The sequence below is a fragment of the Malus domestica genome, chromosome 05 (genome assembly GCF_042453785.1).
Source record: "Malus domestica chromosome 05, GDT2T_hap1".
Classification (NCBI taxonomy): domain Eukaryota; kingdom Viridiplantae; phylum Streptophyta; class Magnoliopsida; order Rosales; family Rosaceae; genus Malus; species Malus domestica.
In genome coordinates this window covers 23,618,888-23,633,376 of record NC_091665.1, presented here as the reverse complement: position 1 = coordinate 23,633,376, position 14,489 = coordinate 23,618,888, and the positions used below count along the sequence as shown (strand labels likewise).

The window sequence follows — 14,489 nt, the reverse complement described above, 5'->3', positions numbered from 1 at the left end:
TTTTATTTTTATCATCGTGGAAGAGGGGATTCGGAGCTTCTTATAATTTGGAAGGAGGATTTACTACTAGATCAAAAGTTGGATGGTCGGAAATAACGAAAAGCTAGTGGGTGGGAAGTTTTTCTCACATTTATTTACCTCGGTTAATTATGATTCATGTAGACGAAGAAATTTGGCCTTGATTCATGTCATCAATTTTTCAAATGAATGATTATCTGAAAGCGTTTTTAGCCATTCAAAATACAGGCCTGGGCTAGTCGTGAACTCGAAATTCTTATTTTGAAGATCTTTATGCTGTCTTTGGACTCCTTGGCATGCTCAAGCTTACATGTTGCAGCTGATTAGATTCATTAGAATATTTAGCTTTACTGCAGAGACATATCAACTTTTATTCACAGAAAAGGTTTCTTCTCCAGCAAGAATGTGCGATCACTACATCTACTTTACACCCTTCATATTTTACATTACAAACACATAAATAAACCTGCAGATAATCACACTAACAGCAGAACGACGCGTGATACGTTTGGAACTCCGCCACCTTGATATTCCCGCTATCCCTTAAGAATAACAATCCAAACTCTATGGATGTAGAAAATAGTAACAAAGTAAAAAGGATCGAGTTACTGTGGGATGGAAGATTAATCAACCGGAAAACAAGAACAAGACTGCACAGACATGGAAACTTCATGCTTTCCCTTCAACTCTTGCATATGTAACCGCAACGCAAGCGTCCACGAAATCCTCGTCTATAAAATCTGTAGAAAGGATCTGCAACCTATCCGCAATACCTCTAGAGAAGCACTGAGTTATAAACAGCCTCGCGTATCCATGAATCCGTCCCGTCACAGGCTTGACACACAAAACCGGGTTATCAGCCTTGGGCGTGACCGTGTTCTCCACCCTGTAAAAGAACTTCCTTGATGAAACCGGCGGCTGATTACTCAAATGTTTCAGGTTGCTCTCGAACTTCGTGGATGGCAAGTCAGTGTCGATCCAGTTGTCCTTCAAATGCCCTGCATTCCACAGAGGACTCCCTGCCTTCGGCTGAGGTGACTTCCTCGGCTTCCACACGCATATCACTCTCTTCGGCAGCAGTTCCGAAATAGTCTTGTCGAAAACATGATCATCTTGGGGGATTAAAAACTCGCCGAGCTGATCAACCAAGTACTTATCAAATTCAGGAGGATCTTCGTGGCCGAATTCAGTTCGGATTTCGAGTATTATGATCTCATACTGCGTTTCGGACAAAAACTTCTTGACGTCGCTGATCACAGCATCAACGTTGTAAGTGAGGAGGACTCCGTGGCAGACTTTTCGGTCCTTCTGGATTCGAATATCGAGAACTCTGGCGCCCTTCTCGAGCTGCTGGTAGATGGACAGATTTTGACACTGAGCAAAAGGCCTAGTGATGAACGGAAATCCAATCTTGTTGGTTGCAGAGTCATGAGTTCCAGGCCATACAATCTTGTTTATGTGAAGTTTCTCAGGGTTGATCCCAGCCATCCAGTTTTTTTTGTCCGAAGGCTTGTAGGCACATGATGGAAACTCTTCACCACAGCTCTGGTGAAGATCACACAGTGTGTGTTTTTCCACCGCGATCGCCTTCCGACGTTCTACCTGCTTCGAGACATGGGAACCCATCTCCAATATGAAAATTGAAGAAGAAGAAGAAGAAGAAGAGAAGAAAATTTCTTCTACCCTTTGGTTGTAAATGGAGGAAGTTGTGCAGAAAAGACTTTATTGTTGCAGGACCTATTGATGTGTATAAAAACTGATTATTGTTTATATTAAATGATTTTCATCTTTAATTCTTTTTTTTTTCTTTCAGTACAGCTGTTTATTTTTTGTTTTTTAATTTTTTTTTTAATTTATTCAATTCGAAAATATAAAAATAAACAGTGAGAAAAAGGTTTTTGGAAATTATTTTCTTTGTTTTCGTGCATAAATAATAATAAAAAATATATCTTCAAGGTTTGATTAAGAAGAGGGCGAAATGTAATTATCTTTATCTTGGTGGGTCCCTGGTTTGATTGAATTATTGGTGGAGAGTCATGATCGATGTGTCTGTTTTAATTGGTTTGTACAATTGTCTGGTTGTCCTAAGCTGTATGAGCTTTTCGCTGTTAGGTTTGATATCTTTTGTTTATCTGTTGACAAGAACCGTAGTACCTAAAACATTTCTAGAACGTTTTTGCTCATCATTCTTAATCACGGTGTAACATTACTATACCACTCGATTATGCGACCTATATATATAAAAGTTACTATAACTTCATACTTTAGTTCATGAGATTGTTGACCGTCAATTATTTTGATCATTAAAAAATTTCGTTAAATTGAAGAAACCACCAGTTCAAGGAGAGAGGTTGATTTGACAACTAACCCCTCAACTTAACAGAGATTTTTCATCAAATGACCAAAATAATTGACGATGAACAATTTCATAATCACTTCTATCGATTTTAAATATTAGAGACCAAACTGAGAATTTATGCCAATCTCAGATATCATTTTAGCTAAAAAAAGCCTTATACCGAGTCGAATAGTAACATTAGGACATCTTTGTAAGTTTAAGAACTGTCTGGATTAACCATAAACTATGGCCTAGAAGGATACCCACCTGATAAAGTCAGAGCACCAAATTCCAAATAATTGAAGGAAATTGCAACAATTGCGGATTTAACACCACCGAAATTGACAAAGATAATCACTACATCTGTTGAATGTGAACTCTAAACACTGATTTGAAGGTAAAAACAATGTTTACTTGTCATCTAATCAGAAAAGACATGAATGAACTGGAAGGTCATCTGAACAATTCAATTTCAATGGTCCGCAACCACATTCCTAAATTAGACAAGCAAGAAAATTGACAAGAAGCTAAAACCATGAAGTTTCATGGGGCCTGCCGTGTGAAAATAGTTCCCGTTAGATCCGAACTCTATAGAGTAAGTTCGTATTCAGGATACGGATCACTTGTAGTCTCGATCGAAATAGAAACGGTACAGAAGCAATGAGCAAATGTTTAAAGAAATTATGAGACTTTCTTGAGAGGTTTAGCATAACATGAGCTGGCACAGTTTTAGCAGCATTAATCCAACCTAATAGTTTCCACCCATGTTCACTTCTTGTGATCGGAATGAGAAATAAGCAAACTATGCAAGTTCAAGTGTGGCAGTCCCTTATGAATAAAGAGAAGTGAATGATGCAAAAACTAAACATAATACCTTCCATGCGATCAGAAATTTAGATTTTATTGAACAATTCTCGCACGTATATCATTTTTTGAGATTCAAATCTAAAGAATCTGAAAACGGTAGCTTACAAAAATGCTATGAACTACAAAAATTGAATGGATATGTTATATCACCAGTTCTCCCTATTAAACCCCGCAAAGTAACAAATCATCAAACTTTTACCTCAAGGAATTAGGTACTGAAACATCTTCTTCCATCTGGCCAGCTAACTGTTCCAAAACTGAGTATATTTCTTCTTTCAGAGGATGCAACCGATCCGATACAGTGAAAGCATTCACTCTATTTTCAACTTCTATCCAACTAAGGGCTCGCTCTTTCCTCACTTGTCTCTCATCCATAAGCTGTCTCACCTTCTCTACCAACTCCCATTTCCCATGTTCGGCATATATACTTGAAAGTAATACATAGGCACCAGAAGATTGAGGCTCCATCTCAATAAGGTGTTCAGCCACTTTTCTTCCCATCTCTGTGTTTCCATGAATTCTACTAACACCAAGTAATGCATTCCAAACTTGATCCCCACCTTTACCTGGCATATTCTTGAGCTGGTTGATTAACTCGTCAAAACGTCCAGCTCGACCCAAGAGATCAACTAGGCATGCATAATGTTCTACATCAGGAACAATGCCATGATCACTAGTCATGGACTCGAAAAAAGTAAGCCCTTCCTGCACTAGACCAGAATGACTACATGCATTGAGAATGACCACAAAGGTGGTCCTATCCGGCTTCATTCCTGATCTGACCATGTCCTCAAACGTCTGCATTGCCTCTATACCTTTACCATGCTGTGCTAAGGCAGATATCAACGTGTTCCATAATACAGTATCTTGCTTATCACCCATGAGCTCGAAAACTCGCCTTCCTGCCCCTAAATCCCCACATTTTGAATACATGTCGATAAGAGAGCTCACAACAATTGTGTTGGGTCTAAAATTATTTCGTACTAAAGACGCATGTACTTGTTTACCATGCTTAAGTGAAGCTATACTAGCACAAGCACAAAGGCAACTACTAAACGTAAACTGATCAGGTCTAACTTGATAGAACATCATCTCTGTAAAAAATGCAAGGGCTTCATGCCCCAAACCATTTCTAGCATAGCCAGAAATCACAGCTGTCCACGATACAGGGTTCTTCTCGGGCATCCGATTGAACAATTCACTAGCTGATTCCATATCACCAAATTTTGCATACCCCGAAACCAGTGTTGTCCAAACAAGAACATCCTTCACAGGCATGTTATCGAATACTTTCCTCGCGTCTCCCATCTCCCCGCATTTGGCATAAGCATCAACAACCGAACTAGAAAGCACAACATTTGACAAAAACCCGGCAACCAAAACCTGCGCATGAACTTGCCTAGTAAGCCCCAATTCCCTCAACTTCACACAAGCAGTCAAAACACCCGCAAAACTAAACTCATTGAAACCAATTGACAACCTTCTCAACTCTCTATAAAACCTCAAAGCCTCATCACAAACTCCACTCTGGGCATAACCAATGACCATGGTGTTCCACGACACGACGTCCTTCTCCGGCATTTTATCAAACAAACTCCTGGCCTCACTCAACTTCCTCATCTTAGCATACCCAGAAAGCATATTGTTCCAAGAGTACAAATTCCTCACAGCCATTTTATCAAACACCCTGCGGGCTTCTACATCATCGGCACACTTAAAGTACATATTTATCAAATGGTTGGCTAAAAACGTAGAGGGGTGCTTGAATCCAGTGAGCTTCATATGGATGTGAACCCATTTGCCTTCTCGGAGGGACCTGGCGGCGCCGCACTGTTCCAAGAGGAAAGCGAGAGTCTTGGCGGGTAAGCGGATACCCTTTTGGACTAGAAGGTCGAGAGTGGAGAGGGCTTGCGAGAGATTTCCCTGAGAGCAGAGCTTGAGGAGAGACTGGACGACGCAGGGAGGCTTGGTGGTGGCGAGGCGTTTAGGCTTGGTCAGAGGAGGGAGAGAGGGGGAGGAGAAAGAGGGCATTGCAGAGTGAAACCATGAGAGGTTTGGATTGAAGTCTTCATCTATGGTGGGTTTGTGGCGGTAGTTGTTGGATCGGTGGGTCTTGAGGGTTCAGCTCCGGCGAGCATTGCCGATAGTGGATAGTGGTGATGATTGAATCGACAGTGACAACTGACAATGGGCTTCTGGACATTGATCCGACCATTGTTTTTTTATCCGTCCCGTATTAACTCAGTTCGGCCTTACCCGGTGACCCAATTGCTCCTTTATTTATTTATTTATTTATTATTATAATGAAAAAAAATCAATCAGACATGAATTAAGCCGGCTGGATAACACAACCATTTCATCCGAGTAAGTTAGAGTAGTTTTAAGATAATGATTGTTAAAAGACTAAGGATAGAAATCAAATATACGGGAATTACATTTGCAAATGTAGGCCTTAAACATCTCTAATGGGCATTTTAAATAAGCTCCTAGCCAAAAGACGGTAAGAATTCAGAAAATTTCATGTACGTTCACACTCCCTATCTTACTTCTAGGATAACAAAATCTCTATGAGCTCATAAATCTGTAAAATGTAAAAAGAGTTTTTAGAATTGATTACTATTGTTTTAATAATATTTTAAATAAAAGCTTAAAAAAACATGTATATGCACCCTGGTGCAGATTCGATCTATGTGCCTTCTAATAACTGACAATTTAACTCAATAACACTATTATAGGTAAAACACAAAACATATTAGAACATACATTTGACTACTTGTATTTAGTCCAATTAGTACAACTTAACAAATGACTTCCAACTCTCTGTTATTAGAAGTTCACGCTATGAACTGATTTTGACTTTCAAATGAAAAATGCAACATATATGGGTCCTGAATGACGACTCAAAACTTACAACCTACCATGCCATGGACTCACTATATAAACTTACAACCTAACATGTACATGCTTCATATGAGCATGAATGTTAGAATTAGATGCTAATCTTATGGCAAACTGATAGTTATACCATAAATCATAAGGAATTGAAGGAAAAGAACCACGTCTGGAAGATATAAACTCTTGCTTCTTAGCATACAAGAACATAAGATTTGGCACTAGAAACCACACAAATATCACTTGGGGTTCTTCTGTCAGTGGGACGCTTAATCCAGTAAGCATTGGAGAAAGCTTGAATCCCAGAAGTTGCTTTGTGAAACCAATTATCATGATCCATAATCCCTTTGAAATATTATAGAATTCGTTTTTTTAGTTCCTAAATGACATTCCTGAGGCATGTTCATATGTTAACAGGCTTGATTGACTGCAAATGAAAAATATGGAGTTGTCCAGTTGAGGTATGGCAGTGCACTTATTGTTAACTTATAAAATGTCGAATAAACTAAGTAATCTCTCTGAGAGTTTTAGAATCCCGTAGGTATAAAACATACTTTAGCTCCAAAAACGCAAGTTACTTTCAACAATCCGTATTCATATACTTGACTTGTGAAATGAAAACACCTTTATATGATCTCATGACCAAGGAAGTAATGGATTGGTTTAAGGTCTTGAGGGGGACATAATTTACCCAGATAACGGATAACCTCTTGGCAGTATTCATCATGGTAGTCGGAGAACTAGATTGATCAGCACGTCGTTGCTAACTACTAAGGCAGTGGATTTAGATCTTGATATATTTAGATTTCAATTTTCTCCGGTATCTCCACACACACACACACATATATAGCATACAGTTTAGTAAATTTCCTAAATTGTTTTGGGAAAATAGATAGACCAACATATCCATATGTTGACATTTGTAATTAGTTTTATTTTCCTTATTGTCCGATATTATATTACCACCGAAACCAAGCCTTTCGCTGCTCCAGTTGTTGTTCAGTCTGACAACTTCAATTTTAATATTGGAGTGTTGTTAAATGAACACAACTATGACAAATGGGCACCTCTCATTGAGATGCACATAGCCAGACGAAAGGAGATGGGATATTTTTTGTGGCTCGAGTAAGGTTCCAGCCAAAGACGATCCCAAGAACGATGATTGGTAATTTGAGGACCAGAAAGTCAGGAGTTAGCTTCTATCCTCCATGAAGCTGGAACTGAGGAAGCGATATATTCGTTTACTGACTGCAACTAACATCTGGAAAGCCTTGAAGACTGCCTTCTTTGATGAAAAGAAAGAAGTGCGATTTTATACCTTGAGTTAGAAGGCATCTCGCCTCCGAAAAAATGGATGACCTGTGTCTACCTACTTTGGTGAACTCACTTAAATTTTTCAAGAGTTAGATCATTACAGTAAGGTTAAGGTATCCATGCTTTGTGAAAAAGATATTAAGATTTATCATGAATCACATGAGTGGTAGGATGCCTTGCTGATAAATTTGAATAAGTTCCGAGTGAGGTTACACGCAAAGAACCAACTCGGGCCTTCAACCATCATATGCCTATGTACGTTGCAAGTCAAACATGAAGGATGTTATGAAGGGTGAGAGGGAGAAGACTGAAGCAATGGTTGTTCCTAATCGCCTCAGAATCAGTCTAATTCATCTGGTTCAGGGGGTCGACTGTACACTGATTCATCTGAACGCACTGTGCGTAGCAAGTATGCCCATTGCAATCTTCCTTGTCACTCAAAAGCTATATGCTACGAGCTAATTGGTTATCCCGAAGGGCGAGTTAAAAATTGTGATCCTCACCACAATCAACAACGTGCTGCCATTGCTGAGACAAAGGATGAACCAGAACTTATGGCTGGGCTAGCCACGACCTTAATCACTTCTATAGGTAACAAGGGTAAGGCTTTAAAAGCTTTTTATTCTGTTGAGAATAATACTTAGATAATTGACTCTGGTGCTACTGAATATATGTATGACATTTGATTCTAAACATGTTTAAAACATAAGACCATCTATTCAGACTGTTACCATGACTGATGATGGCGCCACCCCTATTTTTGGAGAGGTACGGTATCCCTTACTAATAATATTAACCTTGATACAGTTCTCATGGTTTCGTTACTTGCTTATGATTTTTTTTTTTTATTTTTTTTTTAATTTTTTAATTTTTATGGCTCAAATTGCCTCATTTTGTGTGTTTAAGGACATTCAAACTTGGAGGACAATTGGTTATGGCACTAGGAAGTGGAAGTTGTATTATCTGGACTTGACATTGGAGAGCACTCGTCGTTTGACTCAAGCTTTGTCGATTAATAGTTCTCTGGGGGAGCCAAAGTCTTATGTCTGAGATTTGGTTGTGGCATTATCATTTAGGACATGCCTCGTTTGATTATTTACAGAAACTATTTCTGAATTTGTTTTATGAAATGTGATGTTTCCAACTTTAAGTTAATGAAATTAAGGTTCCACCATAAAATCAATTGGCAATATGGAGAGTAGCCCAAGATCATATAAGCACATAGCAAACTTTGTCCCTCACCAATGTGGGGCAACTCTCAACACGCCCCTGCACGTGTGGCGGATTTTCAAGCTACACGTGGACAACAACTGGGTGATGTGGAGCGCGTGTGGTCATTGGGCTTCACACGTGGACAACCTTGCTCTGATACCATAATGAAATTAAGGTTCTACCATAAAACCAATTGGCAATATGAGGAGTAGCCCAAGATCATATAAGCACATAGAAAACCTTGTCCCTCACCAATGTGGGACAACTCTCAACATAAGTGCGATGTTTGTGAACTGGCTTATGGCCAATGTGATGTTTTCAGTTTCACCCAGTTTGACTAAAAGTTTGGTACCATTTATTTAGTTCATTACGATAGTTGGGTCTGTTTAAGCTTGCTGCTTTAGGAGGTGCTTGTTCGCTTGTAACCTTTATTGATGATTGTACTCGCATGGCGTGGGTTGTTTTGATGAAAAACAAGAGCAACATGTTTTCTGCATTTCATAAATTCCATAAAATGAGATATTTCAATATAAAAGCACAGGTACAGGTACTTTGTAATGATAATGGCTGAGAATATGTAAATAATGATCTTCGAACCTTTCTTAATGATCATAGTACTGTTCATCAGACAACTTACCTGTTTACACCACTAGTATTCCCTAGCACAAACATCGAGGCGTCATGAACGATATGCGCCTAGAACAATTATCAAAGCACATCTCAGAATTCTTATCGATAGAACATGTAATTTACATATCCTATTTGGGAAGATTCATACATCAAATTTCCAATCCATAAGTTTCTAATATCCTCAAATATTACGTAGTACAACGTATCAAAGTTTTGTGACGATCCAACGGTCGGATCGTCAATTGCTATAATAATCAACCGGCGAACCTTAATGGAACTTCGTTCAAACGACGGAAATTTGTCAATCGGACTTCACCAATGGAATCAGGGTATTCAAATTTAACCTAGGAAGGTCAAGGGACGTCTCGGCCCACGCATCGCCGCAGGTGGCAATTGGCCGCCCTAGACTCGTCAGAAAAATCAACTATTTCTAAAAATTCTCAAACTTCACATAAATGAATATCTTAGTGAGTGGAGCAACTTTCATACCTATGACTAAGGCCAATTTGGCCGGCAAAAGCCCAAATTTCATAAAAACCTGCCGGAACCCTAGATATGGGTGGTTCTTGATTCGTCCTCAAATGAACTCTAATGCTCCAACCATTAATTGGGCTTTGTTCTTGACCTCTTGTGGGGTGTTTTGGTGGTGGTAATTGAATGGAAACGCTTCAGATTTGATGGATCTGTGCCATGGGTCTCACGACACCTACGGGTGCAAAACCCCTCAATTCCAAACCCAATCCTCTCAAATTTGAAGTGGAAATGGTAAATGAGGAGTAGAATTGATGAATGGGATTGATGAATCGGCCCAATTCGACTGGAAAATGGTGAAATTCACTGGAGAACCCACCGTTTACAACCCGGGTCGCGGGTCGAAAGGAACCCGGCTGGTTCCTCCGTTTTTCCCTTTCTCTCCTTTCTCTCCTCACCCATTGGTCACCCTCTTCTATCTCTTCTCCCCACTAGTTGGTTCCTCCCTCCTTTCCCTCCTTTTTACACCATCTCTACCGCCCATTTCATATTTCTTTAAATCTGGGCCACACACGTGGCTTTCCATATTTTGCTCCAAAAATCTAGAATTTTATAGATATTAACCAATTTACTAAAATGCCCCCAACTTTAAACGTTAATAACTTCTTCGTTATAACTACAAATCACGAACGGTTTGTGCCTACGCGTCCATGAGGTCAAACTCTATCCAAACATGTCAAGAAACATGACAAAATATATGAGAATCATATATGTCCTCGAAAATCACGCTTTGCCCCCTAGGGCATTTCCGTAATTTCACGTATTAAAACTATAAAAACTATAACTTTTAGGGACGGGCTGTCACACACCATGAAACTCGTGGAAAAGAATATGAAATACATGAAATAATTATTTTTTAAAATTATTTTAGCCATTGGATTTAAATTTGAACTGTTATATTTTTTTCGTAATCGTTAGATTTGATCATATTAGATTTTAGCGGTTGAATTCAATGAATTTATAATCTCTACTAATTAATAAAACACTCATTGTCAACCAAAACCCTATGAAATTACCAATTTAACTCTCTAATTAAAACAGAATATGAATAAGAAATATAGGGCAGAAATGTAATTTCATACAACCAATTTTTTTTTTTCAAAGCATCATTTACATGTAATACTAACATATCTCTAATTAAAAAATAATAAATAAAAAAAAAAAAAAACTTTCCACTCCCACATTCTCCATCACTGTCTTCCTCTCCCCTTCTATTTCAAAACAAAAATAAAAAAATTTCACACACACTTTGTGTGTGCCTATATGCTAGTATAAAACCAAAAAAAAGTACATATACATGGTGGACTAACCTACTAACCCGGGGTGAATTCTAGGCTAAATTTGCCCCAAAAATGATTTTGGGTTAAAACTCATATTTGACTCATGGGTTGGATTGTTGGAGCAAGTTTAAGTAGATTTATAATCTAAAATTTGAGTTTTACTCTAAGAGTTAGAATATGTCTTAGCATTATCCTCTTATAAATGTGAACGGCCCAAACTCCAAAGCATATTCTTGAAAACGGAAAAGGATCCTCACCGGATTTTGTTTTTAGGGATTTGTTTGGACCCGATTTTACACCATCGGCCCGAGTAATCGAGGCCGTTGAGTGAGCATGGTTCTCAACCGTCGGATGGAAAAATTGAGATATTTTTCCTAAAGGATAATATTATGGATTTTATCATAATAATTATCTTCTCAGTATCTTCTTAAACCAGATAAATAGGATGCGATTTATATCTCAAATAAAGCGGCACAATTCAAATTAATGTGGATGTTTGGATGTGGATGTGCGGCACAATTCAAAATGAATTTAAAATTCATTTAGTTGGGGTCAGGATGCATGCAACAATAAAAATAATGGTTTTGGGTGATGGATGAGACAGGAAGTCTAGGAAAGCTAGGCTTTTGGTGATGATGTGATTCCTAGATAGGCTTTTCAATTTGTTTGAAAAGTCATAGATGACAAACGGATCAGTTTTCTTCCTAGAGTTTAAGTCGCAGTTGAACATCGTTAGCCAAGGAAATATCAACCCAGAGTCCATTTGAGATAAATACGTCTTATTAAACACGTGATCTCATCATGAAATACTGTTTGGCTTCGCATAGGCACATGATAAAGATGCGTGCGGATTATACTAAAGAGATTAAGATTTGACCAATAGCTTGAACGGTGGAAGAATTTTAGTAGTATGGTGGAGCTTCAGAACTTATCAATTGTGTACTCATCCCTATAAATATGAGAAACCGTGCAACACAAATGGGTGCTCCAATTCAACACACAAACTGCCCTACGTAAACCCTTGGTTTCGCAAAACTTCTCAACAACCTTGAGATTTTTATTTCCTTTTTCCGTCGACACATCATTAGTTTGGATAAACAGCAATGTGAAGGCAACCGGCGAACATCTTCAGTTTGGATAAATAGCACTGTTGCTGTAGAATCAGCCGACCGCGGAGCACCTTCAGTTTGGATAAACAGCATTGCGTCGAGGCCGACTGGTTATCTATCCAAGTCTCGGTTGAAAAGGATTTTCGAATCCTTATTGGTAGAGGTCATCTCATTAGTCTTCTCAATGAAGTGGGGTGTTACGAATTACTGGGGTTGGCACATTAAACACCGAGTTGTTTATGATTGGTTATTCACAAGTGGGTTTTAGAGGTCGGCATTCTGACGGCCGAACCACTTTCACAATCAAGACGTACATTTGTTTGAGTACTTGTGCCTGTATAGTCTGATGTCGATTCGACGTGCTTATACTTTAACGAATATAATCACTGTGACCAAATCCGACGCCTACGATTTGTGAACTTCACAGAACTAGTAGCCTTGTCTTCAGGTTCTAGAACCTGATGGCTGAGACATGTTCCTTCCTCGACTGCAGTTGAGAGATCAAGAAGTCAACAACGCACCCAACGCAACATCAACACATTTTACTCCTCGACCCAGCTCGGCCGATGAGTTGGCACACCCCGCAAATAGCTGAAGGACGTGGTTAGCTCATTAGTTACTCGGCATGCGCGCCACGTAGGCTTGGTAGTTTTTAGGGTTAACATTTTGGCACGCTCGGTGGGACCAAGTGCTAAAATTACAAAGTTCACATGATATATCAAGATCACGATCAGGATGAGATTTGGAACCTATTCAAGGAAATTGTCGAGCAACAAAAACTCCTTGACCGAATCCTTGAAGCAAATGAAGAAAGGAAAAAAATATGTCTCTCAAATGAGAAATGTGAAGGTTCATCACAACTTACAAGATCAATGGTTAAAAGAAGATAAAGCTCGATTTGATGAGTGGCTCAATAAGAAAACGCTCTTTGGATTCAAATCAATTCCATTTGAAGAATGGTTGGATCAAAAGGCCGGGGGGCAATTTTTCACTCCAGCCACAACCAACATTCGACCTAAAAAGATTGTTGAGACGGCCAAAGAAGAACATAGGCCACCTATTTTTTCGGTCAAGATTGAAATTATGGTAGGCCTAGAAGCAAAAGTTCAAGTATATGAGCCACAAATTGACTTAGAAAATGATTCGTCAGAGGAGTGCCCCAATGACGAGCAAGGCCGAGACATAGGCCTAGCCGAAAAAACCACGCGAATCGATATGATTATTGGTGATAAAGCCGATATGGAGAAATCCCATTCGGCTAAGTTATTCGAGTTAAAAGCCGAAATTAAAATGCCCAGGGGGCTTCATAATTGTTCAATGCATTCGACGGTCGAAAATTAAAAAAAAAATTCGCCAAGTCACAAGTATTTGAAGATTATTCTTTGTTCGGCCTAAAGCGAAATCAAATTGAGACTTTTGATATAAAGAAATCTCGGCTTGGAATAAAACATCGTTGGCCTCCTCTACTTTATCGTTCGGCCACTTTTGTTTTCTTTTGCTAAAAAAAAAAAGGAATAAATTATTTTCTTAACCATTCGGCTCCTCGGCCGATGTAAAAGAAAATAAGGGGCAACAAGCATCTTGACCATGGACCTGAAGGAAGGTAGCTTACATCAGGATGCCATTACCAATAAAGAAGGTACTAGGCTTTAGCCTATGAACGTGTGGTTGCAGGTGGGGAGTCATGACCAATTCCAAGTTATGTCAGAATATCATTGGTAAAGATAAAAGTTTCGTCGACACCTGTTCCAAGTCGTGACAAGACAGTGTGGCAATCCAGAAGATAATGTGTTCGGTTTAAAAGTTGTTTCTAGCCGAGCCAATTTTGGACTTATAAGTCCATCTGGTATAATCGACGATTGCTCGCCGATAAAGATTATTCGCCACATGCTGCGTATAAGAAGATAAGGGCTATGTCGTGATTTTTGGCACACCACATGATGCCGATTCTTCTTCATTCCCTCAGGTGGTATTCATGGAAGGCCTTATTTGAAAAAGAGGAAAAAATGACTGGCATGGAGCCCATTAATGGAAAACTGATGAATTTCCTTAAAGCCAAATGATGGTGGTTTTGATGGTGTGACTTCGGCCCAATGCTTCTTGAACTCAGCTTTTTTTTTTCTCAGCCCCATATGGTTCAGCCACTTTTATTAGTCGCTAACATATATATACACGCACACACATATCAAGCTCGATGAGATGGTGCTCGGCACAAGTTTGTTTTGTGTGTGTGTGTGTCTATATATATATATATACACACACCAAAGGCACAACATACAAATCACATAAGTCAGGCTA

General features: G+C 39.0%; 2 protein-coding genes across 2 annotated transcripts; both read right to left on the bottom strand.

Annotated features, from left to right (window-relative positions):
* Positions 1-346: 346 nt before the first annotated feature.
* LOC114824844 (uncharacterized) lies at positions 347-1,917 on the bottom strand. Its single transcript, XM_029102191.2, has one exon. The coding sequence runs from the start codon at positions 1,642-1,644 to the stop codon at positions 688-690; it is 957 nt and encodes a 318-aa protein (XP_028958024.2). The 5' UTR covers positions 1,645-1,917; the 3' UTR covers positions 347-687.
* Positions 1,918-3,236: 1,319 nt separating this feature from the next.
* On the bottom strand, positions 3,237-5,478 carry LOC114824843 (pentatricopeptide repeat-containing protein At2g21090). Its single transcript, XM_029102188.2, has one exon. It carries the CDS (start codon positions 5,252-5,254, stop codon positions 3,419-3,421), a length of 1,836 nt encoding a protein of 611 aa, XP_028958021.2. The 5' UTR covers positions 5,255-5,478; the 3' UTR covers positions 3,237-3,418.
* Positions 5,479-14,489: the final 9,011 nt, after the last annotated feature.